General features: G+C 39.7%; 1 protein-coding gene across 8 annotated transcripts in view; it reads left to right on the top strand.

Moving 5' to 3' along the window:
- Nucleotides 1-14,390, top strand: part of MSI2 (musashi RNA binding protein 2) — a 945,687-nt gene that overhangs the window by 247,832 nt on the left and 683,465 nt on the right. For all 8 annotated transcript variants that reach the window (XM_082244675.1, XM_082244672.1, XM_082244671.1 and 5 more), the window contains one exon: nt 13,006-13,098. In XM_082244675.1, the coding sequence (XP_082100801.1) occupies nt 13,006-13,098 (93 nt within the window). The remainder of the gene's footprint in view (nt 1-13,005; nt 13,099-14,390) is intronic.

Here is a 14,390-nt window from a genome sequence, read left to right as displayed (position 1 = left end):
TAGTTCTGGGGGGTTTTTCCAGCCAGAAAACTTCTCTGCCGAAAAATGCTGATAACCACCTATAGCAGTGATAGCGAACCTTGGCACCCCAGATGTTTTGGAACTACCTTTCCCATGATGCTCATGCACTCTGCAGTGTGGTTGAGCATCATGGGAAATGGAGTTCCAAAACATCTGGGGTGCCAAGGTTCGCAGAGGTTCGCCATCACTGACCTATAGGATAACATGCTGGGGAGCTTACTGGCTGCAGAAAAAAACGTCTTGACACCAAAAACAACCGCTGTACAAACTTCCAGTGTGCTTTCAGTGTGTGAGGCCTTTTTGTCAGTAGGAGCTCATTCTGCTCCAGCTGTCCTTAATGGTACAGGTGAATACACACAGAATTACTTTCAGCATTATGGTCCTTTCACACGGGCGTATCCGCCGACGGAGTCTGTTCTGCTCAGCGGGGGATCGATCTGCTGATTCCTGCTGAGCAGGCGGATGACAGCTCCGTCTTTGCTCTGTGTACGGAGAGGGAGGTGTCAGAGCCCGCTGCTCTCTATGGGGGAATTGAGAGACCAGCGTGCGTACCCCCTTCAATGCAGAGACCAGCGTGCGTGCCCCCCTTCAATGCAGAGACCAGCGTGCGTGCCCCCCTTCAATGCAGAGACCAGTGTGCGTGCCCCCTTCAATGCAGAGACCAGCGTGCGTGCCCCCTTCAATGCAGAGACCAGCGTGCGTGCCCCCTTCAATGCAGAGACCAGCGTGCGTGCCCCCTTCAATGCAGAGACCAGTGTGCGTGCCCCCTTCAATACAGAGACCAGCGTGTGTGCCCCCTTCAATGCAGTGTGCCCCCCCCCCCCCCGAGACCAGTGCACCTACCTGCAGCGGCGGCTTCTCCTCAGTCCCCCGGCATCTCCTCAAGTCCTCCCACCTCCTCCTCGGCCAATTGCATGGGGTTTGCCTAGCGGTCAATCAGGAAGCGGGTATTAGACCCGCTTCCTGATTGGCCAGGAGGAGAATCCGTGTGACAATAGCGAATTTTCATTCACTATTGTCACACAATGGGTGGGCTTGGGGCGCACTGCTCTGCGCCCCGGGTCCACCCTTTGCTGAAGCCTAGGACCGGCCGCCACTGTAAATGAATAAATAAGCTAGCGCTCCGCGGGCCGGATTAAAAGGTCCCCAGGGCCGTATACGGACCGCGGGCCATAGTTTGCCCATTCTTGGTTTAGAATAATAGCAGATTAACATATAAGCAGTCCTCTCAGCTTTTAGATCTAATAGGAATGCCTTGTTTATGCTGTTTTATACAAACAAAAAATACATAAAGGTTTAGAAAGCATGTAAGCAGCATTTAAAGAGGAACTTAACTTTCCCAATCAACATTTGCATCCTAATGCATCCTAATGCTGCTTGCATTGGTAAATAAATAGGAAAGTATATCATATATACTTGATTTAAATTGTTTTGTGCATTTCTTTAGTTACTTCCTAGTTTCAGTGCCTATGCAAATGATGTCGCACATCCCAGGTGTCTTCAGGAGGGGAGGAGGAGTTTTCTCAGCTAAGCACACCCTCCTGCCTGTGTGAGCTAAGGGCAGATCTGTTCCAGGAAGTAAATCTTACATGAATCATCTGCCCTTACTCAGAATGGCCTAGAAAAAGCTAGGGGCGTTTTTCATAAAAATAAAGCATGAAGACATGGTTGGATGGATAAGTTTGCTTTGAATATTAAAAATGAATTAAATAGCGCTTTTGGTTTGTGGTGCTAAGATAGTGTTGTTCCGCTTTAATTTGTTTAATCTCCCAGAGAGATTGAGTTTTGGACTGACCTGTTAGGAGGCTCAGATCTGCCCGGCACTCTTCTTGTTTCCAAGCAGCACAGGCTGTTTTTGACAGAACTTCTAACACAGATGCATAGCCATTATTCCAGTGCCACTTCAATAAAGAAGTGCTTCATTTTCCCCATCACATTGATGGAGTGCAGTATCGTAACCTCACATGCAGTTTATTTTCACAGCACAAATAACGTGCACACACAAAAACACACACACATTTGTCAGTGTTGTTTGTGCTTTAGGACAGAATTTCCCTCTATCACAGGTCCATATCCATAGGATGAGCTTTACTTCCGCAATGACTTCTTTCTGTGCTGAGCCAAAATGTATCCTATTATGTTTCTATTCTCTCTCTCTCTTTTTTTTTTTTTTTGTTTTGGGGGGGATCTCAGACTGTAGACACTGTACAGTATAAGGCAAGAATAGTGTTATTCTATTTTATAGTCTTCCTGGCTCTGCCAAACTATGCCTGATCTTAGTTATTCATTGAACTAATTTATGTTACTAATGTTTTTAGGTTCACAGTTATTCTCTCAATACAAAGCATAGGTAGGAGGATGAAAAGCATTTTTTTTTTTTTATTAAAGGTAATTATAAAGCACCAACAATCTGGGACTGCATTTCCCAAAATCCCAAGGTAGGGAGAAGTTGACAGATTCCAGGCACAGATATACTGTGGTTATAATGCTTCCCCCCACCCTGGCATGCTTCTATGTTTTTGGTGGCCATGCTTGGGGCAACTAAATCTTCTATGAATAAGGTGCTACAATGGATGGGAAGGGTGGAATCTATGCTTAGGGGGCCTATTGAAAAACTTGACTTTATCCACAGCCAGGAGTAGGTTTGTGCTGTTGTACATACTAGATTTGATGTCTAAGTATCTATTGTAATATAGGGGATTCATACTTCACACAGCCCTCAGCTCTGTTATAGACGTTGCTGTAAACCACTGAACAGGAACAGAAAAAAACAGCTCTAGTTAGCTGACTATCCCAACCCTAGAACTATTGTTCTGTATACTTTATCTGGGTCAGAGACTCAAAAACATATTTGAATGTCTTGAGTGAGACAGCTAGCATATTTCAGTGGATAGGTTAGCAGGAGGAAGCTATATATTTTCTTGCTAAACATTTCCTTTAAAAAGAGCCTGAGGGACTCAATTTTGATTGTGATACACAAGAATTTGAACAGTAGGAGGCACATTTCTTGGTAGTAGTAAATCCGCATCTAACTTGATTAAGTATAAGAGATTAAAAAAATAGCTACACCATTTCAAAGTCAATAGTAGCCCAAACCCAAAAAAATAAATAAATAAATATATATATATATATATATATATATATATATATATATATATATATATATAATTTATTGCAGTTTACCAGTATTTGATTGTGATGGCTGCATTCGTTTTCTTTATTTAGGCTTTTCTCCTTTTCTCCCGATTATCGGAGGGCCGATAATTCACTTTTGCCGATATATCTGTATCGGCCCCGGAACTAGCCAATATTACCGATATTCCAAATTTTGCTCATGTAAGGGTAAAATGATGTCGCATAGCATAATTCCATTTACAAATTTTATTGCATATCCCACTCACATATGTACAAAAGATATAAGCAATTCCACATTACCAGATCTGCTGACAGATCGGTATCTCTCACCCACTTGCCGTACGTGATACCCGGATGATACCACTCCGTCCGGCAACCACTCAATACCGACTCTGAAATGGTGTAGCTATGTGACATAATTTTACCCTTACATGAGCATCACCACCTAATGGTTGTAGGAGGAGAAGACTAGTCTTGGACCCTGACATAGGATGTACAAAATATCGGCCCATATCGCCCGATACTGATACGTTGTGACCAATATATCGGTATGGGCCCTAAAAAAAAACATATCGGTCTATCCCTAAAATATATATATACACACACACACACACACATAACCCTGTTCCCCGCTGCAAAAGAAAATTAGAGAGCCAAGGGATGGGGATTGCAGGAAGATGTGTCGACAGGAGGCATTAAAACAGCAGTAGAGTGACCTTTCCCATTGAGGAGATGTGAAAGGGGGTGTGTCACCACAAGTCGAACCACTGAAGTACAGGCAGGCTCCCAAGTAGAATGCAAAGAAGAAAACTGACCGTGCTGGGGTGAATGTGCTTTCACATGATCAGTTTGAAATAGGAAAGCAGATGGATTGACAGGATTACATCATATGTCACACACAAGAAGCAATAAAAAGAGAACAGGTCACATTTTCATACAAGTACATGGTACATGGACACATATCAGAATTATGAAATGTTGGGATAACATACACTTTAACTTTGTTTTCCTGGATATGTATGTGTTATAATAACTTTAGGTTTTTATTCTTACAAAAATCAGAGGCTCTGTGCCCATGATCCAATAGTAAGGTATTGTTAAAAGGGTGTTAGGTTTGTAATTTTTGAAAAATAAAATAAAATTATCCAAAGCACTGTTGTTTTGACTGCATAATCCACTATTCTATTGAAGTGGAATCTTGTTAAAAATCACTTTTCTCATTAAATTAATTATTGCAGTCTAATGAGTATGATAACAGAGGCTGGACATGAAACACAATATGGTGTTCAGTGCCACATAAGACTTGATATGATTTTGTTTCAATTATATCTGAATTTGTAGGACCTGGGTGTAAAAATGATGGAATACCAAGCTTATGATTAAGTAAACAAGCCTTAATGCTCCACCTAATATATAGATATGTTGAGAAACATTTCAGTTTATATGCAATTAGCTCCTTCTCAAGTAAAATTAATTTAAGAAATTTGCAATGCAAATAGTCTTTTCCAAAGAAACTAACCATCAAACTTGGTTGAAATGAAAGTCGAGATTGGAATTAGACTGAAGGGCATGCATAGCTCCTGAGAGTAGAGCATAGCAAATATACATTACAGCCTCAAGTGTATGTACATTTTCAGAAACTAAGGTTAGGTAAAGGACTGGAAACAGCAATGGCTCAAGGGACTTCTATTCATTGTCAGCAAAGACTCAAACGTTACCAATATGTTAAATGACATTCGTACAAATGACAAATAGATACAACTGCATAGCCTTAGATGTGTTGGCTGTTAGGCTTAAAACTCTCTCATATTAATAAATTATTATTTATATATGTCAAGATTTACCAAGGTGCCAAGTTAGATAGAAAATCTGTGTCAAAATATCCAACTGCCACTCTATCATTGAGTTGACATAGACATGCACAGTCACACAGATTGAACATATCTGGTGTAGAAATTCTGGTGGCAGCCACATCAGTGATGAAGAACAAGAGTGACGAGCCTGGAAGGTCCATTCTTTTTTCTGATTAGATGGGTATTAAGATTCGAACACCAAATTATGCTGGATACACACAGGACGTTTGTTTTTGTTCAACCCATTGGGTTGGTGTATTGACAACCCCCTCCCCCCCGTCTACGAGCACTCATAGGGAAACATGCACAGCTGAGGCTGTCAATCACCTGTTTGGTGTCGACTTGGACTGTTAGAAGTGATTCATGCAGATAGCAGATGGAGGAGAGATCAGATGGGATCTACACTAGATGTTTTGGATTAAGGCTAGTACGCACTATAGATTAAAATGGTTTGTTCATTTTTCTTTTCAGAGGTTTACAGCCAATTTAAGTCATCTGTAATGAATTGAACTATATGTATCTTTATATTTATGAGTTGTAGAGCCTTGACTTGTGGTTATGCTCTCCATAAATGATGATTCCCGCTGTGTTTTATTGCACACATGGCTACTAAGTGGCCAGCACTCTCCTGTCCTTTAAAATATCTTTGTTAATTAAAATGTTTGTTTTTTGCTTTGGATAGAGAAATGGACCTCCATATCTGATGGGCTTTAAACCATCTTAATTAGTTATCAGGGGCAGGGTTATGGCTCTTGCAGTGTCTCTGGTGTGAACTTTGTGGATGAATTTATCCACAGTACCTGCTGATTCAGAGGTCACTGAAAACTTGTTTTAAAGCTCATTTACTAATTTGTTAATATGAAAATAATTGAATGTCCATAATCTGAATCTGTCTTATCCAGTTTTCCTTTGTTTTCTACATTGTAGAAGTTGCAAATAAAAGTCTTCTTAGTTTTATGATGTCATAGCTCCAAAGCACACAGGGAACCCAAAAGGGAATGGTGAATGAACGTGATTGTAAAGGAAAAAATGTTATTTAAAAAAAATTAACATGTCATACCTGTTCTGTGCAGTGGTTTTGCACAGAGCAGCCCCAATCCTCCACTTCTTGGGTCCCCCGCTGATGCTCTGGGCCCCTCCCTCTACCGGAGTTCCCCCATAGGAAGCCGCTTGCTGTGGGGGCACTTGTACATGCTTGCTCCCTAGCCGGCTCTCTGTGTCCATAAAACACAGAGAACACAGCTCAGCCACGCCCCCTGCTCCCGCTTCACTGGCTGTGATTGACATCATCGGGAGCCTCGGTTCTTGTGCACATTGCTGGATGGGGCTCAGGTAAGTATTAGGGGGGCTGAGCGGGGAGCTGCACACAGAAGGTTTTTTTTACCTTCATGCATAGAATACATGAAGGTAAAAAAAACTTCAGATTTTACAACCATTTTAAATATTATTAAAATGATCCAGCCAGACAATTTTGATCAACCCATGAAGATCAAAAATGCAGTTTTGGACTGAGCCTTCTGTATCTTGGCAAAAAGCTTTGCATTCAGTCTTCAGATTGTATTATTGTGCTCACATGAACAATGCAGGGATAGATATGATTTTACACATCAAGTCAGGGAGAGACCGTGTATAATATGGAACTGGTTAAACAATCGATTCTTCACCTGGTAGAACAACGAGCTAACTGGACTATAAGATCTCTGAACCTGGTCACGCTTGCAAAATTCTAAGCAATACATATGCATCAAGAACATTTACATATAGTAGTTCTGTTTAAAATAAGAATAGACTTAATTTGCATGTGAAAATGAAAGCTTTGCATATGCATTGGTTGTCCTGCAATTCTGACCTACCATTGACACCCGAAGAAGGGAACGTGGGTCTTTGTCCCTCCTTCTCCAGATGCTCGATCTTTGGGATAGAAAAGACAGCTGATATTTTAGTCTCTAGTGCCTAGAATGCCACACACACAAACAAATCAACAGCCGGGCAGAAATCTGAAAACAACCTTTCTTATCAACACTTCTTCCCCAGTCAACGCTATTACCTACTGCCTTACAATTTCATCACTCCAGTGTTTGTGCACGTTTCACAGAGTGAAGGCTGGGCAAGTCTTTTTGTACTCAACGAACCGTGCAATAAATTATAAAGTAACAATTAAACGTCACTTAGCCAGCAAAGAAGAATACATTTTCTCACAGGAGCTACGTGATCAGACTATGTTTTCATGGTTTCTTTGGTGGACATGCATTTCAGTATTCGGGCTCTTATTTGCCTTTTCATTTGTAGCTGAGTTTTTTTAAACTTTGTCATAAATGCCAACAGAATTGGCCTGTGTTTTCAGTCCGTTGAGCTCAGCCAAATGCTTATGGTCCAGTTGATTAATTATCTGATTGTCTGTACTGAACATTTTCCAATCAAGACTGACTGAAATTGATTGAAATATATTAATTGCAATTTAAATTGCCATCTTTCTTAACTTTTTCACTCATGCTTTTCCTGCCTCAATTTACTTTTTGAGGCTGTTCAATTTTTAAACTTTTTCTAATGCAAAAAGTTGTGTCCGGACTGACTGTCTGGAAAGTTGGGGAATGCCAATTGATCTGCGGGCTGATATAACCTTTTGTGGGCTGCTCAACATTTGGTTTATAATATCCAAATAGTCCTTTATAATATCCTAATAGTCCTTCATAGTCTTTCGACAAATAACTGCTACATCAAGCAATACATTTTTTTTTCACAAGTTTGTTTTATTTTAAGGTTTCATTTTAGAGGAGCATCTACTTTAGTATTGTTGGCATGTAATTTTATCAAATGCAAGGATTGTTAGTTTCACAGCTAAACAAAAGAATGTACTGATGCTGACCATATACTAGTAAAATTTTGCTGGAAATTTTTAGTTTCAAGAACATCTGTTTGATGAACCTGCCAACAACACATTTCCTGTCTAAGGGTCCTTTCACGCGGGCGCCTAAGTGTTACGGATTACGCTTGCCCGGCTCACTGTGCAAAGTAGACATGGACACAGCCTCGCTTTCCTCTATGGAAAATCAGATGGAAACAGACCACCTGTCCGTTTCCATCTGACACGCCAGACGGGTGGAAAATAGGACCACCATCCATCTGGTTTTTGGTGGCAGGATCGGATCGGATGGTGGCGGGTGTCAGCGGGCATGTGTCCACTGACCTCTGCTGCTCCATAGTGGAGAGTGCAGGGTCTGATCAGGTCCACCTGAAAAACTGACAAGCGGACCTGATTGGACAACTTATGTGAAAAGACCCTAACGGTCCTTTCACACAGGCTTGCCACCCAGCGGACATTTTTTTTCATTGGGGATCGATCAGCCGATTCCCACTGAGCAGGCAGATGACAGGTCCGTCTCCACTTACTTTGCAGAGACAGACCTGTCAGATCCCCGCTCTCCTCTATGGGAGATCAGATGAAAACGGACTGCCTGTCGGTTTTCATCTGATCCTATCCAACCTGATCCTCCAGACGGATGGAAAACAGGGTTTCCATCTGTCTGGATTTCACGGACAGGATCAGATAGCAGCAGGTGTCAGCAGAGATGTCACCGCTGACATTCGCTGCTCCATAGGGATGCGTTGAGCATCCAATCAGGTCCGCCTGTCAGGAAAAGCCCATGTGAAAGGGACCTAAGGGTGTCTGCACTCTGAAGAAAGTAGTAGATTTAAATAGACTTGTCTAACAAATTGAAGCTGCACTTCAGCTATAACTTCATAAGCAGTTACAGCAAAGCATTTTTTTTTTTTTTAGTATCAATGATTTACATAAAATAATAAAAACTGACCACTGCAAGCACTCCTATCAGTGTTAGAGTCGGTTCACACTAAGGCGACACGACTCTGTTCTACTTCGGGGGCGACTTGTGCATTGCCATGCACCACGACTTCGGAGCGACTTGCATGGACTTCACATAATGGAAGTCTATGCAAGTCGCTCCGAGGTTGCCCCGAAGTAGTACAGGACCCTTTTTCTAAGTCGGAGCGACTTGTGTCGCTCCTATTAGAACGGGTCCTGTAGCGGTCAATGGACCGCGAGGGAGCGTGACTTGTCAGGCTGACAAGTCTCGCTAGTGTGGATTGGCTCTTACATGGTTTGTCTCAAATCTCTAAGGCCTCATGCACACTGAAAGTTATCAAAATGTCAGTAGAAAGCTGTAGCTGTAGAAGGAGTTTTTCAGCTTTTTTGCAGTAATGTTTTTCAGCTGCAGATTTTTTTAGCTTTTTTTTTTTTTTAGCAAAACTATACTCCCACAAAAGCTTATGGCTCAAAAGCATTGATAAACGCTAAATAGGCATTTTTGGTGTATTTCATTGTTTTTAAGCTTTTGTCAGAGTTAGAGTGTTTTTACAGCTGAAAAACTCCTCTTAAAATTCACTAGTTCTGGGTTTTTTCCAGCCAAAAAACGCCCCTGCCAAAAACTGCTGATAACAGCCTATGTGTGCATGGACACATAGGATAACATGCTGGGGAGTTTACTGGCTGCAGAAAAAAACGTCTGACAGCAGCTGTAAAACATCCAATGTGCATGAGGTCTAAATGCTACATTGTCTGGACAGCTTGGTGTGTTAAAGTAAGCTGAAAAAAAAAAAAAAAAAAACATGTACTGGCCATGTCACCAGTGGAAAAATCTCCGAAAAATAAATAAATGCAGCCACCACATCTAAGAATTAATGAGCTGCAATTTAATACATTTTTGTTTATGGGTTTAATACTGCTTTTAAGAGCTCCTTTACACCTGCTGACAACGAGGGACACAAGTATGCACTGTTTACCTATTTTTTTTTTCTCAACTTTTTTTTTAAATGTTTAAAGTGAAATTTCATTTGTTTATATGGATTGATGTTCAGTCATGATGCAAAGAATTGCAGGAACAGAGAGAGAGAGAGCTGCAGAGCGATGCGGAAATCTGCATACATTCTGCAGCACAGCAATACTCAGCACCTGCTACCAGCTTTCTAATGTGAACAGGGCACATAGAAAAACAATTTTTCCGTGTGCCCTTGCAGAGACCTGCATTTTTCCAGTGCAGTGACATAGTCCCAAAACGGGCATAAAAAGCCCTAGTACCACACCATCCACACCAGCAGCATGAATTGATGAATTCCACCTGTCAGGCCATGGTATTCTGACAGCCACTAGCTCTGGTTGTCAAAATACCTGAACAGTGCATGTAGTTGATTGCAATGGACATCAAAAATTTTACTTCCTTAGCACTTTTTGTGTATCATATAGATTTTTGGCTGCAAAAATAACCAGTAATTTAACCCATCACATTCTGTTTTATAGGAATCGTGTGCTTTTTAAATTTTCTTTCTATACATTTTTTAGGTTTACTAATTTTCACTTGCGTTACAGGATGCTTTGTGTAGCTCATGCATGTCCAGACAGGCACTCAGGACATATTGCATAAGATTTGTGAAACTTGTACAGTTTCAGCATGCCTAGGCATGCTTAGGCTGGATGGATTCTGCTCACAAAGATTATAAAAACAGTTTGCATGCACAGATGCATTTCATTATCAGTTTCTATGTATTTTGAAGCGACTGTTTCAAGGCATAGAATTAGTTGCATACATGTTATTTACATAACAAGTAGGCCAGGTATAGACTAGCAAAAGGACGATTGGTGACAGAAGAAAGGGTTCACCATTAAAGTAACAGCCATGATGCATCATGCTATGTTTGTGGTACACGTTTAAGCCTCAAAGATGTACCATAACTGGACTTGTTAAGAAAGCATATGAACTGTATTGTATGTTGGTTGTAAGAGTGCTGATCTAGACAAGGCCTGGGCTCCTCAAATGTCTTGTGCAGGTTGTACTGTCGATCTTAGAGCTTGGCTTAGAGGAACTCTGAAGTCCATGCTGTTTGCTGTTCCAGTAATATGGCAAGAATAGAATAATCAGGTGACAAACTGTTACTTCTGTCTAATATTGCTGGTAAAAAAGAAAAGGGAAAACAAAATGAATACCCTTTCTGCCTTCAGCCATGAAACCAATGCCACATGACAACAATCTGCCAGTACTGATGCCACCAGAAAAATGGACAAAATAGACAAAGGTGTTGCAATGCACCAGCTAGGCAAGAACAGTGAAAATGATTAGGACATTAAAAAGAAATGGCTACTCCAAAAGAATTTGGTTCCAGGACAGAAAAACACAGCACATGAACCATTTGTTGACCTCAACACATAATTTTTTGCCTCTGCTTCACATAAAATTTGGACTGATGAAAACATTTGTGGAAGCAATAAACAAGGAAATCAAAGGTTTTAGTTATTTTAGATAACTTTTCTAAGAATAGCTGATGCCAACATTAGGAAAAGCATGTTAGTCTACAAATCAGAAACTACATCATCAATGACAAGTGGTTTAAAGATTTGCTAGTGGGGCCAGAGAAAATTGCCTCAAACATTTAATGATGTTATTGAGAATTTTCTGGGTAACTACAGAGCACCAAACTACATTCAGCTGCTTGACAAACTTCTTAAAGCATGCAAGACCATGAAGTGCAACACAGTCAGAGACGACCAGAGTAACAGGTTTCACCAGGACATTGCCACATAGGGAAAATGGAGTCAGGGCAACTGGAATCCATCAATGGTAGCTGAATATTTTTGGAAACTGCAGCAAGATACAAAAACAAAACTCTGCAGCAAAACACTTTTAGCCCTGTTAAACGCATGCAGTGTGTCAGAAACATTATGCAGTAAAATACATTATAGTCATTCAATGTTAATCTTATGTTTCTCACAATTCCTATGATACAGTCATTTTGAAATTATATGTGTGTTCAGTTTGAACGTATCTATCATATTTTCAGGAAGCTAAACTTTTGAAAAAAAATTGTTGCTCATTAGTTGCAGGTGTTTTTCAGCTGACAATTTTTGTTCTGTTTTCTTTGGACAAAGTCTATTGAATAACTGACCTTTATTGAGCTGACAGGGACATTCACTGCTAGACATTTGGCTAATTCCTCTGAAGCAGTCAAAATTCGAATGTATGACCAGCTTTACTCCAAACTTGTCTCTGTATGCCACGATTTTGGTTTGAAAGCAGACCATTTTTAATAAAAAATAAACTGGGAAGTTTGCTTGTATCCCTTGCCATTACTGATCTGTGTTTTATCAGCAAAGCTCATAGATGCTGATGAATATTGTTTTTTTTTTTTTTTGACCACTTCTGTTAAAATAAGCCCATCTAAAAAAAAAAAAAAACCTCAACAATTCAAAGTGAGTCTATGATGAAACAAACATGAATCTGTGGAAGTTACCAAGCCCAGAATATAGCTAATATTGGCAAATCTTGACTTCTGCATTTTTCATTGTGAGTGAGTCCACTGATTATGGTAAAGCACGGATAGCGTGGCTCAAAAGTGGCCAAGCTATATTGTTCTAAATTGTTAAAGGAAAAGTCAAGGTGTGTAACTACAGCTGCCTCTATGCATTACCTGATTTTTTAACGTGTGGTTTTCACCAGTGGTAAACTCTACAAAAGCATTTTTTGATGCTATCTTTTGAACAAATTAGGTTTGATTACATTTTGTTGTACGTATTACAGCATGATTCACATATGATTAAAATGCAACTAAACTTTGTTGCATTGTGTTTGAGGGAACAGTCCAGGTCACATAGGAGCATTAGCAAATTTAGACATAAACCCCGACATTCATTATGTTCTTGGGTTTAATCAGAGCTAAGAATTTCATTATAAACCTTGGGTGTCTATTAAAATGATCAATAGTTCACAGCCTTTTGGATTTTACTATTGTAAAAGATTGTGTGAATGAGTCCTATAGGTCTTATTTATCTCTCTCTCCTCGCACATTTTTTTCTGAGCTGTAAATTCCTTCCATGGATGCATCAAATTAATTAACAGGATTAACAGTTTCTATCTGGATGTTATTTTTGTCCCACTTTGTAGTTTCAAATAATCTGATTAGAGCATGTCTCTTTTGTCATCCCATGTAGATGGTCACAAGAACAAAGAAAATATTCGTAGGGGGATTATCCGCAAATACAGTAGTAGAAGATGTAAAGCAATATTTCGAACAGTACGGCAAGGTAAGTCCTTGTTGATTATCCTTATATTTGTTTTGCAGACCTCATTTTGTTGCTGTTACTGTTCTCACATGGAACATGCATTCTCTAGCTGTTGTTTTAGTTTTGAGATTCAAATTATGTTTGTGCCAACATGTATTTTATATAAAGCTAGTCAGCCATCAAACTAAAGTTTTCAATAATGCGAGTAGAATTTATTCCATATTAATGTTAGACTTTATTAAATAAATTTGGTTTGCACCATTGGAAACCTTGGTGTGCTTGGCAGCATTTGACTTAAATTATTGATGTGAATGGTGCCACCTGTTTTCTTAAGAGTATGAACCATTACCATAGTGGGAGTATGGAGTACAGGGATAGACTTTAGTATAGAAAGTAAAATCTGTTTCCAGCATAGTTGGGGCATTGCTTTGAGACGTGTTAATTTTACATTAGCTGTAACAGCTAATATTTGACTTTTGAATGACTAGTCAAGGCAATCAGCCTTTTTTTTAATAAAGTATTGTGAAAAACTATGCTGTGCAAAGTGTTATAACCCACAACAACCATTCAGAGGTTTACTTTTATTAGAGAAATCAGAGTAATAAAATCAAATGGCTTTTCCTGGTATGAAACACATCCATAGAATATACAGTAGTATAGGTAATGTAGTGTATACTTTCACCTGTAGCACAATTTTGCCATGTTGCACAATTTTGCCATGTTGATTTCTGGCTTTCCAATTTTAGATTGCATGTGTGTATGTATATACAGTGTATGTATATATATATATATATATTTGGCGCAAGCTGAAAGAGACTTGTGTATTTCCACTTTTGCAGTAAAATTTGAGAAGACCCCACTATATATTTGGTATGTGTTACCATTCATACAGCATATTTATTGTTTTTGAGGAGAAGGTGTCATGGCTGACTGCAAGCATTTCTCGGCTAGCTCAGCATAATCTGTCCCAATTACTGCGTTGGGACTGGCTAGGTCCAGTTCTTATTAACATACAATGGAGAAGCCTAGCTCCTAAACCTTTAACTTTCTGTTCAGACAGTGTTCAAAATCTAGTTCAAGTGATGAGAATAAATCTGCCTGCACAGTACACAGTATAGATATGGTTAATTATGGCAAACACAGCTTCCCAGCCCCATCATAACAAAGAGAACAAAGTGAAATTTTTCCTTGCTGTGAATGCAGAAAAAATCTCTAAAAAAGTAAGCTGCAATTTTAAAATATTTTTGTTATGGTAATAGAGACATGTAAGAAGTGTAAATTAGGTATCATCCCAATTTTAAAGTGGAAATGCT

Source organism: Pelophylax lessonae, assembly GCF_965119305.1.
Source record: "Pelophylax lessonae genome assembly, chromosome: 2".
Taxonomy (NCBI): domain Eukaryota; kingdom Metazoa; phylum Chordata; class Amphibia; order Anura; family Ranidae; genus Pelophylax; species Pelophylax lessonae.
Note: the sequence above shows the minus strand (reverse complement) of the source record. Positions and strands in the feature narration are given on the sequence as shown.